General features: G+C 39.1%; 1 protein-coding gene across 1 annotated transcript; it reads left to right on the top strand.

Moving 5' to 3' along the window:
* Window positions 1-6,137: 6,137 nt before the first annotated feature.
* LOC129339680 (vomeronasal type-2 receptor 26-like) lies at window positions 6,138-13,576 on the top strand. The gene is made up of 6 exons (XM_054994261.1): window positions 6,138-6,328; window positions 7,966-8,143; window positions 8,942-9,793; window positions 10,452-10,679; window positions 12,063-12,189; window positions 12,675-13,576. The coding sequence occupies exons 1-6, from the start codon at window positions 6,138-6,140 to the stop codon at window positions 13,574-13,576; spliced, it is 2,478 nt and encodes an 825-aa protein (XP_054850236.1).
* Window positions 13,577-13,920: the final 344 nt, after the last annotated feature.

The raw sequence follows: 13,920 nt of genomic DNA, 5'->3' as shown, positions 1-13,920 counted from the left end.
TTACTTAAAGCAATGAAACATTAAAGCAGACTTTTAAACTGCAACAGATTGATTAGAAGGAGGGGAGGATCCGGCAAGAACTATATTAGAAAAAGGACTAAGTTAAACGGAGTTATTAAAGAAATTGGACTATTGTTTTACATACCTGTGGTCACAAGGAGATATCAGGCTGTGAGAAAGCTTTACCATCGCGAGAACTGCTGTGGGAAGTCGGGAAACAGGAAGTACGTAATAGTGATAGAGTTGCTGGAGAGGAGCAGCCCTTGCCGGATGACAGGAAGAAGGGAATCGCCATTTTTGAAAGGGGAAGAGCTGCGGCTTCAGCGGAAGAGGAAGGAAGCCATATTGGATTACAAAAACCATAGAGGAACCATAGAGAAAAGACGCCCGACATTTTGGACTCTTTAAACGACTTTTTTGCTAAAAGACCGGGACATTTAAAACAAAAGAACACTAAGCCAAGCGCCACGGAGTTAAGGAAGCGAGCGGACACGTGGGAGTGAGGTAAAGCAAGCCCCACGATGTCAAAAAAAGAGTGGCAAACGGCTATAGAGAACTTGGATAAAAAACTTTCAGAAGCGATTAAAGAACTCAAGGATATGAAACCTGAGCTGGTGAAAGAGGTTAAAGAGACAGTAAAGAATGAACTGGCAGAAGTGAAGAAGGGAATGGAAACAATACAAAATGACCTGCAGGCGACACAGCAAAGAGTCAATGTAGTGGAAAATGTGGTGGAGAACCTTGCAGACACGCAACGAACAGAGATGAGGGTGATGAGGGGAAGAATGGCGGTTGCGGAGAGCAAGCATATGGAGAAGCAGCTGAGGTTTCGCAGCTTGCCGGAGGTAGAAGGAAAGACAGCCCAAGAACAGATTACTGAGGTGTTAGCTGAATACCTGGGAAAGGAGGAGGAGGAAACTGTGACTATTCTAGATATGGTGTATCGAATAAATTCAAGAATTGCGACCCAAAGGAAATTACCAAGAGACGTGATTGTGCAATTTACGACTAGAAATATAAGAGAAATGATTGTGAGTAAACAATTTCAAGAACCATTGGAGGTTGATGGCAAGATGGTTATTATTATGAAGGAATTACCCAGATCGGTGTTGCTAGACCGGAAAAAATACAAAGCCTTAGTCCAGACTCTGAAGGACATGAAAATAAGGTACAGATGGGAATTACCAGAAGGTGTGTCCTTTGAATTTGGAGGAGTGAAAAAGCGCATCAGATCTGAACTAGAAATGGAAAAGTTTATGAGGGACAATGAAAAGGACTTACTAACAACAAGGTTATGAATATGGAGTGTAAAGTGTTATCTTGGAATGTAAATGGACTTAACTCACCGAATAAGAGAAAAAGTATTTTCCACTGGCTATTAAAACAAAAATGTGATATTGTGTGTTTGCAAGAGACTCATATCAGAAAGCAGGATGTAAAATATCTTAAACTGAATAAATTGGGCAATGATTTTGTAGCGGCCTCAAAAAAGAAAAAAAGGGGAGTGGCATTGTATATAAAAGAGGAGCTACAGCCAAAATTAGTGATGAGAGATGTGGAAGCCAGATTTTTAGCAGTGGAATGTACATGGAATTTAAAGAGAGTCTTGGTGATTGGAATTTATGCACCTAATGGAGCAAAAGAAAGCTTCTTTGAGGATTTAAGGAAGCAATTAGATGAACTTTCTTACGACCAGATAATTCTTGCAGGAGACTTCAATGGAGTTACAAACTTGGAACAGGACAAAAAATCATCAACTGTACAAAAGAAAAGAGGATTACTACCAAAGACTTTTTTTGTATTAATGCAACAGGAAATTTTGGAAGATGTATGGAGAAGACAGAATCCTAAAGGCAGACAATATACGTTTTATTCTGCGAGACACTCTACGTTATCACGAATTGATATGATCTGGGCCTCAAAAGACTTAGCGCTTTGGACTAAGGACGTAGATATAATGCCCATGGTAGGCTCAGATCATAATCCAATTATGTGGAAGTTTGGAAAAAGAACCAAAAGGAAAGGATGGAGAATAAATGAGGACTTGTTACAAGAGGGAGAAAATATGGAGATGTTGAGAAGGGAAACTAAGTTCTTCATACAACATAACATTAATAGAGAAGTACCAACTAATAATGTATGGGATACCTATAAGGCAGTAATTAGAGGTATACTAATGGACTTAAATGGAAGAGCTAGGGAAAAAAAGGGGGAGAAGAGACAGGAGATTATGGAGAAAATAAAAGCCAAAGAAATACAATTAAAGAAAAGGCCAGGGAAAAAGAAAATATACCAGGATATTAAAATCCTTCAAGAGCAGTTGACGGCAATGAATAATAAAGAACTGGAATGGAATCTTAAGAGAATGAACCAAAAGTCATTTGAAGGTGCAAATAAACCTGGGAAATATTTGGCATGTCAATTGAAGAAGAGAAAGGAGAAGAAGACAATAAATAAAATATGTGAGGACAATAAAGTATATCTGAAACAGACGGCTATTAGCAGAGCCTTTTACAAATTTTATGCTAAACTGTACAACAAAAAAGAAGTGAATAAAGACTCAATAGCGACGTACTTGGGGAAAATGAAGCTCCCAGTAATTTTGGAAAGATGGAGAGACAAACTGAACAGTGAAGTAATGGAGGAAGAGATAAGGAAGGCAATACAGTCAACAAATCTGGGAAAGGCGCCAGGACCTGATGGACTTACAGCCAAATTTTATAAGGTAATGGTCAATGAACTGGTGCCATTCCTAAAAGAAGTCATCAATGGTGTCTTGAGGGATCAAAGGATTCCTGACACTTGGAGTGAAGCTAATATATCATTGATCCCCAAAGAAGGACAAGATTTGACTAATGTTAAAAATCACAGACCTATTTCACTACTTAATAATGACTATAAAATCTTTGCGAAGATATTGGCGGAAAGAGTAAAGGGATGGCTTTCCGAAGTCATTGAGGAGGAACAAGCTGGTTTTTTACCAAACGGACAAATTAAAGACAATTTAAGGACAGTTATAAATGCTATTGAATACTATGACAAGCGTTGTGATAAGGAGGTTGGTTTCTTCTTTGTGGATGCTGAAAAAGTATTTGACAATTTGAACTGGGATTTTATGTTTGCCACTATGGAACAGCTACAAATGGGGGAAAGATTTATAAGAGCAGTGAAAGAAATCTACAGAGACCAGAGTGCAGCAATTTTGGTGAATGATGAGGTGACTAAGAAACTGATTATAGGTAAAGGTACAAGACAAGGTTGCCCGTTGTCTCCACTGTTGTTTATTTTGGTTTTGGAAATATTGATGATACAGATTCGAGAAGATAATGCAATCCGTGGAATAAAAATAAAAGACTTTTCCTACAAGGTCAGAGCATTTGCGGATGACATAATGTTAATTGTGGAAGATCCAATTGAGAATATGCCAAAGGTAATAGAGAAAATTAAGGAATTTGGAGACTTGGCAGGATTCTATGTAGATAAAAAGAAGTCCAAGATATTATGCAAAAATATGACCAAACAAAAACAACAGTTATTAACGGAAATAACAGATTGTGAAGTAACAAGTAAGGTGAAATATTTGGGAATTGAACTGACTGCAAAGAATATAGATCTATTCAAGAATAATTATGAGAAACTGTGGACTCAGATAGAGCAAGATTTGATTAAATAGAATAGATTGAATTTGTCATGGTTGGGAAGAATTGCAGTAGTTAAGATGAACGTGCTGCCAAGAGTGATGTTTCTGTTACAAACAATACCAATTATTCGGGACTCTAAGCAGTTTGAAAAATGGCAGAGGAAAATATCGGACTTTGTTTGGGCAGGCAAGAAGCCTCGAGTGAAAATGAAAGTATTACAAGACGCAAAAGAGAGAGGGGGAATGCAACTGCCCAATCTAAGACTCTACTACGATGCAATCTGTTTGGTGTGGCTGAAAGACTGGATGACACTCAAAAACCGCAAACTACTGGCCTTAGAAGGATATAAAAAAATATTTGGATGGCATGCATATCTGTGGTATGACAAAGTAAAAGCAGACTCTATGTTTCTACACCATTACATTCGGAGAAACCTCTTCACAATTTGGAAGAAGTATAGAGATTACTTACAGGAAGGAATTCCCTCCTGGGTGGTTCCTTATGAAGTAATAGATCCGAGAACTGTCGATAATGAACAACAGTGTTTAACATATAAGGAGATAACACAAATAGAATTTTTCAAACTAAGAATAAAGACACAAGACGAGTTGTCTCCAAGCTATGATTGGTTTCAGTATAGACAGATTAGAGATCTTTATAACTCGGACTGTGTGAAAAGAGGGGTAAGAATGGAGAATTCGGAATTAGAGGAGGTAATTTTACAAGAGGATAAAAAGGAAATCTCTAAGACTTATAAAGTGTTGCTAAAATGGTACACAGAAGATGAGACAGTTAAAGTGCAAATGGTGAAGTGGGCTATAAACTTTAATAAAGAAATAACAATGGAGGCGTGGGAATACTTGTGGAAGAATACATTGAAGATCACGACATGCACTAACATTAAAGAGAACGTTTATAAAATGATTTATCGTTGGTATTTGACACCAAAGAAAATTGCGTTAGGGAATTTGAACATGTCTAATAAATGCTGGAAATGTAAAAAACATGAAGGATCGTTGTACCACATGTGGTGGACTTGTGAGGTAGCTAGGCAGTACTGGGGGGAAATAATAAGAGTGATAAGTGAGATTTTACAATTTCAAGTTAATAAGAACCCAGAACTCCTGCTACTGAACTTGGGAATGGAGGATATTCCGGCACAATACAGGACATTGTTATTTTACATGACAGCAGCGGCTAGACTGTTGTATGCGCAAAAGTGGAAAGTACAAGAAGTGCCAACTATCGAGGACTGGATTTACAAATTGCTGTACATGGCGGAAATGGACAAAATGACAAGGAAACTGAGAGACCTTGATCCAGGACAGTTCAACATGGATTGGGAAAAGTTGAAGCAATATTTGGTGAAAAAATGGGAGGTGGGAGGAGAACTGTGGCAGTTTGAAAATTACTGAAATACAACAAAAGAAGAGGGAAGTGACTTTACCGAGGGGAGGAGAGTTAAATGAGAAATTCTAAGCAAATATTTTATTTGACTACTATACATAGTACTAAGTAATAGAGGTGTTACTATAAGAATTATAAGGATAGAAATTAACTAATTTTATTTCTGGCAGATAATTGTATAATGGAGGAATTATATAACCAAGATAGAATGAATATAAGATAGAAGGAAGTAAAGAGCAACACATAGAGTATGAGTTAAATTGATTGACTTACAGTGAATGTATATAATGCTTATAGAAGTACTTAAAGTTATGCAGAATAAGGGACAAATTGTTTGCCCCATATTGACGAGACAAGAAACAAGATAGAATATGGAGTACAAAAGTAGACAGATGACTGTTATTATTAAAGAATATATGCCAGGAATGTAACATTTAGTCGATAAGTTAAGTGGGAAAGGGAATAGAGATAGCACTGTGTTATAATAGAAGCTTAGAAGAGAGTGAAAGTATATGTTTAATAGAATAAAATAAGTTTGAAATGAGTAGGGGGGAAAACGGATAAGGGGTTGGAAAACTGTTGGAAGTCAACAAAAGGGGGGGAAGGGAGGGGGTTAGAACTGGAATATTTAAAGGAAATTGATTGTAATAGATATTATAGAGATTTCTAATCCAATAAAAATTAAAAAAAAAAACATATTTTCCTCTTTGATATCACAGAAAGTCAGTGTAATTATGTGATTTTCCCAACCTTGTAATTATCAAATGTATCATCATTATCTTGTTTTCTTTTCCAAGTCTCTAGGGTATCATGGTGTCCACAACCAAACTAAGAACTAAGACTGAGAGATGATGTTCATATACCCTTTGCTACTCATTATCGGTGTAGACAGGCAAGGCTCCACTAGTATAGTCCCTGATGCCTCATAGTATATAATCCTGGCTTTAACTGAGCAGACTGAGGGTCAGTCAGTTTAGGCTGCACTGCCCAAAGACTTACAAAAGACATTACTGAAACATTTGAATGAGTGTTTTTTGGTTTTTTTTTTTTAAATCACACAGGATGGTGTTATGTTTAATGTTAGTGTTAATGTTGCTGCCTACAATCATATGCCAGATTCCTTTCATTAACTGCCCTGTTGCCAAACCTCTGCCCCTCTTTCACAAGTATTATCAGCTAGGAGACCTCATCGTTGGCGGCATTATATCTCATATCTATATCTCTTCTGATGTGATAACATTCAAAAGACGTCCTCATCAGGAACCAATTGATGGCCTCGTGTAAGGAGCTGGGTTTGTTTGTCTTTTCTTAACTCTCTCTCCAGGTGATATTATACAATAGATTAATCTAATGTCTTGGCTTTAGCCATCAGTATGGTAGAGGAATACTGAAATGTAATTAGCAGAAGGAGCAGCAGTAGCATTACTTTTGATGGTGGTAGTAGCAGGAAAAGCAGTAGTGGTATAGTAGTGTTTGAATTTTCAGAAATTATGCAGTACCTCCTCATTCACTGGCATATGTATGTAAAAATAATAGGGGTTTAGGAGGCATAAAAAGAACATCTAACACTGAATCAGGATTCAGTCTTGACTGTAATTCTTGAAAGACTTGTGGAAGGCTTCAGGCTTCACAAACTTGACCCCCTTTCCAGTAAACGATAGAGGTTCAGAAGAAATATTTCTGGATACACATTGTTTGTGCTATGATGTTAATCCTAGAAAATTCTGTACCTTTCCCATTTTTGCTGCAGTTGAGATGCACTGAGAACTTCCCATTTTAAGGGATATTTAGCTATCTCATGTGAGAAAATAACATTTCCTAAATATGAGCCCTATGCTTTATGCAGCTAATTTCGTCAAGACTTTATTATAAAAATACATATGAAGGTGTTATCAGGTCATAACCGACTGATGGCAACTCCAACAAGGGGCTTTCAAGGCAAGTAAGAAGCAGATTTAGTTTGTCATTGCCTTCCTCTACAGCGTCTTCTTTCCTTGGTGGTCTCCTATCCAAGTACCACCCCTGCTTAGACACCAAGATTGTATGAGATCATGCCACCTTCCTTTCTCTTCTTAACAAAATAGATTGCTTGAAAAGCTCTACAACTTTGTTTAAGTGCTCTTTTAAGGAACAGCCATTATGATTATAATGTCCAACCTCTGGTTATAAAAGGAAACATGCTCCAAGCTCTCACTTTGTTTCAGCAGGCAGTGGAGTAGGAGAGAGTTGTTGCTAGCATTTTGAGAGAGTAACAGGGAGAGTGCATTGGAGCTTGAATTTTGTGTGTGTGTGGATTTGGGAATGTATATCTCCAAGATCCGTATTGCAATCTTGACCAAACTTGGGTGATCGCTGGAGGAGAGCCTTCTGAATACTGCCTGTGAATATGGGCTCTCTAAGTCCCAAGGGGACCATTCTGGCCCCCATAAACAATGAACAATGAACCTGTTCATTAACAGGTCATGTTCGTTACTGTTCGTTTGTTCATGTCCGTGGATGGCAACGAACAATGAACAGCGTGTTCATTATTTCCCCCCATTCGTGCCCATGTCTATTGAGAAGTAGATTTAGTTTGCCATTGTCTTCCTATCCTTGGTGGTCTCCAATCCAAGTACCAAGCCTGCTTAGATGCCAAGATCTTATGAGATCAGGAAATACCATGCCACCTTCCTTCCTCTTATCAACATATTAGATGTCCTCCGTGTGTGAGATGGTGAGCCCATGCAAATTTTAGCAAGTTCTGTAGCAGGTGACAAATCCTGAAGCAAATCTTCCATGACACAGGATGGCACTCTCATTGCAGTATACTGACTCACATCTATCAGCACATTCTAGCATTGGCATTTGCTATGGAAGAAATCAACGAAGACCCCCTGATGGACTTGAATGTCACCCTGGGCTTTAACATCTATAACAGTCTCTTCAGCGCAACGTGGACCTACCTCGCTTCATTGGAGCTTCTCTCCACACGGGACAACTTCATCCCTAATTACAAGTGTGATGACCAGAACATCCCAGTAGCAGTCATTGGAGGACCATCCTCTCTAGTCAGTCACACTATGGTGACAATTCTCTGTTCCTACAAGGTTCCACTGGTAAGATATGAATGTAGTGCATAGAAGCATAATAAGCCAGTCACTCATTTCTTGCCTCTTAGTTCTGACATGGCTAATATAATATGGGACTCCTTAAAAGGCTAACCTTTTCCAACTATATTTGTGGCTATGCCCCTCTGAGTATAGAGCAGGGGCCACTAATGGAGGTGGGGGAATAGCTGTTCATTTCCTGTGTTGTGCAGGGGGCTGGACTAGATGACCCTTGGAGTACCTTCCAGATCTCTCTTTCTATGTTTCTATTTCAATTTTTGAAACTGAGAGCCAAAACACACGTTAAGAAAAACCTAGGTTCAGCACGTGTTCTCTTACCTCAAGGTTTGCCGGGATCTGTAGGCGTCCTGGAAGCTTAAAGTAGGCGTCCTGGAAGCTTAAAGATCTGTAGGGGTCCTGGAAGCTTAAAGTCCTGGAAGCTTAAAGGATCTGTAAGCGTCCTGGAAGCTTAAAGGCGTCCTGGAAGCTTAAAGCTTAAAATACAGGCGCCTGTATTTCCCTTTCCCTTTTTGCTGCTCTGTAAATGCTAAACTTTAAGCTTCCAGGACGCCTACAGATCCCAGCAAACCTTGAGGTAAGAGAACACGTGCTGAACCTAGGTTTTTCTTAACGTGTGTTTTGGCTCAAAGTATTTCACTGATGTTTCAATATTGTCCTTATAAGAGACTAAAAAATAAACATTCTTCCCACCCACATTAAAATAAAGTCTGTCTTACAGTTTGACAAGTATATCTTTAGACAAACATATATGCTTCTCCTCTCTTCAGATTTATTTATTTTCTACAGCTTATTTATGGTTATTCAGTGGAAAACAATCAAATTGAAGGGACTGGCTTCCAGTCAATGTTTCCAAATGGAGCCCTTCAATATAAAGCGATTCTCCATTTACTGAAATATTTCAGCTGGACATGGATTGGTGTTATTTCTATAAATGAGGCAAATGCAGAAAGGTTTATAAAGGATGTGGTTCCTGTATTTTCCCAGAATGGTATCTGTGTTGAATTTGTAGAAATATTCCCCAGAATAAGTTTTTCGAGTGGTCTTGATAAAGCGATGGCTGAAGGAGCAGAAACATATATTGCTGTCATGAGAAGCACAGCCAATGCAGTGGTCCTTAACGGTGAATTTGAGACAATAATCATCTTGAGAATGTTGATCCACTTCTCAGAATTTGCAGATATATCAGTAAAGACAAAAATTTGGATTATGACAGCTGAGATGGACTTCACATCAGTTCCGTTTCAAAGAACCTGGGATGTTGATTTCATGCACGGTGCAATATCTTTTGCAATTCACTCCAAGCAGCCTGAAGGATTCCAAAGATTTCTTCAGAGGAGAAACCCTGCCTCACATGAAGAAGATGGCTTCATCAGAGACTTCTGGCAACATGCATTTAATTGTTTATTCTCCCACTCAGAGGGGGACGAGATGGTTGAGGGAGCCTGCACTGGCGAAGAGAAGCTGGAGGCTCTTCCTGTGTCTGTTTTTGAAATGGGCATGACTGGTCACAGCTACAGTGTCTACAATGCTGTCTATGCTGTGGCACATGCTTTACAAACAATGCCTTTCTCAACATTCAGCCACAAAGGATCAATGGGGAGAAGGAGACAGAAACTTGTAGATCAAGAACTGTATCAGGTAATTCACTTAGTTGGCCACAGACAGTACAGAAAACAAACATTCTAAGGAGACTTCGGCCTAAGTTTTTCACAGCAGAACCCAAGAATCTGCTGTTGATTTGGTTATTTATAACAAAGAGAGATTTGTGTGTGAGGGAAACAGCTTGTTCCCATGTTCTCCCCTAATTTCTCTCCTTTTCACTTAGTCATCAAGGAATACTTACTACTAGTGATATCGAAATGTAGGCAGCTTAGCAAACTCGTGCTTATGTTCCCTTCACAAGATAGAATTCTAACCTGAGATTATGCCATATATTCAAATCCTGGTTTGTGGGGATATCAAACTCCATTTTGACAAAATCTCTCTATTGCATCGCTATGGAAAACTAGAGCTTCAGGAAGGCTTTTCAAAGGAGGCATTTTTCAGTTGTGAGCCAAGTGGCTTGGTGTGGGGCAAAGACTCAGTGGTAAAGCATCTGCTTGCCATGAAGAAAGCCATCCCGTTCATCTACAGTTGAAAGGATAAGGTGGTACGTGATGTGAAGGTGGCACTGCCATCATTTGTTGCCATGTTCTCCCTTGCTTTCTTTTCTTTCCATTCATGCGCCAAGCAGTACTTACCAGTGACGTCAAAATGTAAGTGGGTTGGCAAACTGATATCTTTTTCTCCTGTTTAGCTTCATCACTTTTTAAGACGGGTCTCCTTTAACAACAGTTGCGGGGAAGAGATTGCATTCGACCAAGAAGGTCAACTAGTGGCTGGGTTTGATATTATCAGCTGGGTCACATTTGCTAACCAGTCATTCCATAGAATCAAAGTGGGAAAGGCAGACCCAAAGGCTCCTCCAGAGAGGATGTTCACCATTGACGAGGATTCCATTGTGTGGCCGAGCAGGTTCAACAAGGTAGGGTCAGTGGCCTTACTAAAGTATGCCAATTTATGTTTTAAGTGTTCAAATGCAGTTAATTCCGTGATAGTGTTTTCTGTCCTGATTATCTTTGTCGATTGTTGAACTGAGCATTGTTCATTCAGCCCATAACTTCCAATCTGAAATTCCCACTTGGCATTTGTGACTCTCCTTGCTCTTACAGTATTTGTTGTCTAAGGCTGTATTGTGATACACACTAATTAAGCAACAGTAACTCTGAGTAACTCTGCATAGGCTTTGAGTAAAAGCCATCAAATCGATTTTTACAGTGGCACAGCTGTAACAAAAAGACAAACAAAACAAAAAGACAAAAACAAAAAGACAAACAAAACAAAAAGACAAAAAAACAAAAGACAAACTACCCAGCAGAATTTCTAAATAACTGTTGAACGAAACTAATGAAGAAACATACAGCACTACCAAGAAAAACTAAACACTAGAACTAAACACTAAAACTAAAACTAAAAATTAGACACTGAAAGATCTCTGTCTTTTGGTGCTACACCTCTGAAGATGCCAGCCACAGCTGCTGGTGAAACGTCAGGAACTACAATGCCAAGACCACGGCAATACAGCCCAGAAAACCCACAACAACCAAAAACTAAACAATTGCTTAGAAGAACAGAGAAATATGGCAAATTACTGTTTAAGGTCCGTCAACAGGTAGAATATACAACTTATTCTCGAAGAAGTACCTGTACTAGACTGAATACATTATCATATAGAGCAGAACCACAAGTGACAAAAGGCACAGATTGGACACTTGTCAGCTTCCCTCAAGTTTTGATGGGAAATGTAGGCATCCTAGTCTTGCAGCTTGGCTCTCTGACTGCTGTCCAATGGACTTTTCAACTGTCATTTGTCCAACATTCCGCCAAGCTGCCTACATTTCCCATCAAAACTTGAGGGAAGCTGACAAGTGTCCAATCTGTGCCTTTTGTCACTTGTGGTTCTGCTCACAGACAAAAACTCCATGCCTGGTCGAAAGAACACTGGCATTCTTGGTGTTCTATATTAGACTGCCATGTTGCTGTGCCAATATAAACCCATATCTCTAGTAAAGAATATATGTGGGTGCCATCAAGTGGCAACAGGTTTCTGGAAAACCCAACAAGGGGTTTTCAAGGTAAATGAGAAGAAGTGATATTCCATAGCTTTCCTCTACAGAGCAACCCAACAGTTCCTCAGCAATTTCCCATCTGCATTCTGACCTGGGCTGACCCTGCTTAGCTTCTGATATATGATGATACTGGGTTATACCAAACTGCCTTCCCAGCCTGCATAAAGACCACTGACATATAAACTCCTCCAACATACATTCAAAATATTAAAAGGTTCTCCTCTTCCATTTATTTACAGACACGACCCCTTTCTGTGTGCAATAACGTTTGTCGTTCAGGTTACAGGAAAACGAAGAAGGAAGGGAAACCTTTTTGCTGCTATGATTGCCTTCCATGTCCAGAAGGGAAGATTTCAAACCAGAAGGGTAAGAGATGCACCAAGCATACTTTTATCATATTGTTTTATGGAGTTCTCATATAAGTTTAGCAGAAGACATATGATAGTACTTTTTAATTCAAAGATATGATGGTCCTTGATAACAAAAAAAAGTGTGATATAACCACTGATATGTTTCTGTGCTCACTTGCATATGAATCTTCATTACAGAGAAATGTACAATCATTTCTAGTCAATATAGACGCATGATATTTCCAGGTCTGTCACATCAAGAAAAAAGGATCACTCTAAGTAATGAGGTAGAAATTTCACATATCACCTAGGTGCTGAGATCTTCCTAGCTGCTGTAAATTGTTTATTGTAAACATAATTGCAACAAAAGGTGGAAAGCGGTTCTCTCAGGTTTTGAGCAATAAGGCCCTCATTCAGAGATTTATAATACTGAAATATAATTTCTTCAATGGACTGGACATGGAGTTGCCAGGTACTGAAAAGCCACATTTTCTTTTTCAGACATGGATGACTGCTTAAAATGTCCAGAAGACCATTATCCAAACAAGGACCAAGATTTCTGTATTCCCAAATATGTTAGCTTCCTGTCTTATGATGAACCCTTGGGGATGACGTTGGCCATTATGGCTATTTTATTCTCTTTCGTCACAGCTTTGGTACTTGGAATCTTCCTTAAGCATGGAGATACTCCAATAGTTAAAGCCAACAACCAGAAACTCACCTACACTCTCCTTGTATCTCTCCTGCTTTCCTTCTTTGGTGCTTGTTTATTCATTGGTCAACCAAACAAATCAACATGTCTCCTTCAGCAAACTGTTTTTGGCGTCATCTTCTCAGTGGCTGTTTCTTGCATCTTGGCCAAAACGATCGTAGTGATTTTAGCTTTCATGGCCACCCATCCAGGGTCCAGGATGAGAAACTGGGTGAGGAAACCATTGGCCAGCTCTATTGTGCTTTCTTGCTCCCTTATTCAAACCACTATTTGTGCTGTGTGGTTGACAACCTCTCCTCCTTTCCCAGATTTTGACATGCACTCCAGGACTGAAGAAATTATTCTGAAGTGTAATGAAGGATCAGTTGCAATGTTTTACTGTGTCTTGGGCTACATGGGATGTCTGGCCATTGTCAGCTTCATTGTGGCTTTCCTAGCTCGGAAGTTACCTGACAGTTTTAATGAAGTCAAGTTCATCACCTTCAGTATGTTGTTGTTTTGCAGTGTCTGGTTATCTTTTATTCCAACCTACCTGAGCACCAAGGGGAAAGACATGGTGGCCGTGGAGGTTTTTTCAATCTTAGCCTCTAGTGGAGGGTTACTGGGCTGCATTTTCTTCCCTAAATGCTACATTATTGTGTTGAAACCTGAACTAAACAAGAGGGAGCAGCTAATAAGAGTGAAGAATTAAGGGATCTAGTCAAGCTAAATTTCCTCAGAAATCAGCCACAGAGATTCATATGCACATAACTTGTTCATCTATGTAGGTGCTATGTATTCTTTCCTCCCTGAGCTATGCTAGTATGTACACACTGTCTCACCTTTATTCTCAGAACAGCCTCTGAAGGCAGTTAAGATAAGAAACATTGACTAAATGATGAATTATTATACGACCACCCTAGCCACATTCCAGTACTCTAGGATGAAATTACTTTCCAATTGCATTTTGTGGGGAGACAGAATGGATGAAGAACTGGCTGTACACCTTTGTCCTTTAGGACATTGTTATGTGTACATTATTTATTTTGTAAAGTT

Source organism: Eublepharis macularius, chromosome 12, assembly GCF_028583425.1.
Source record: "Eublepharis macularius isolate TG4126 chromosome 12, MPM_Emac_v1.0, whole genome shotgun sequence".
Lineage (NCBI taxonomy): Eukaryota > Metazoa > Chordata > Lepidosauria > Squamata > Eublepharidae > Eublepharis > Eublepharis macularius.
The sequence above is the reverse complement of the archived record's forward strand: the minus strand, read 5'-3'. Positions and strand labels throughout refer to the sequence as shown.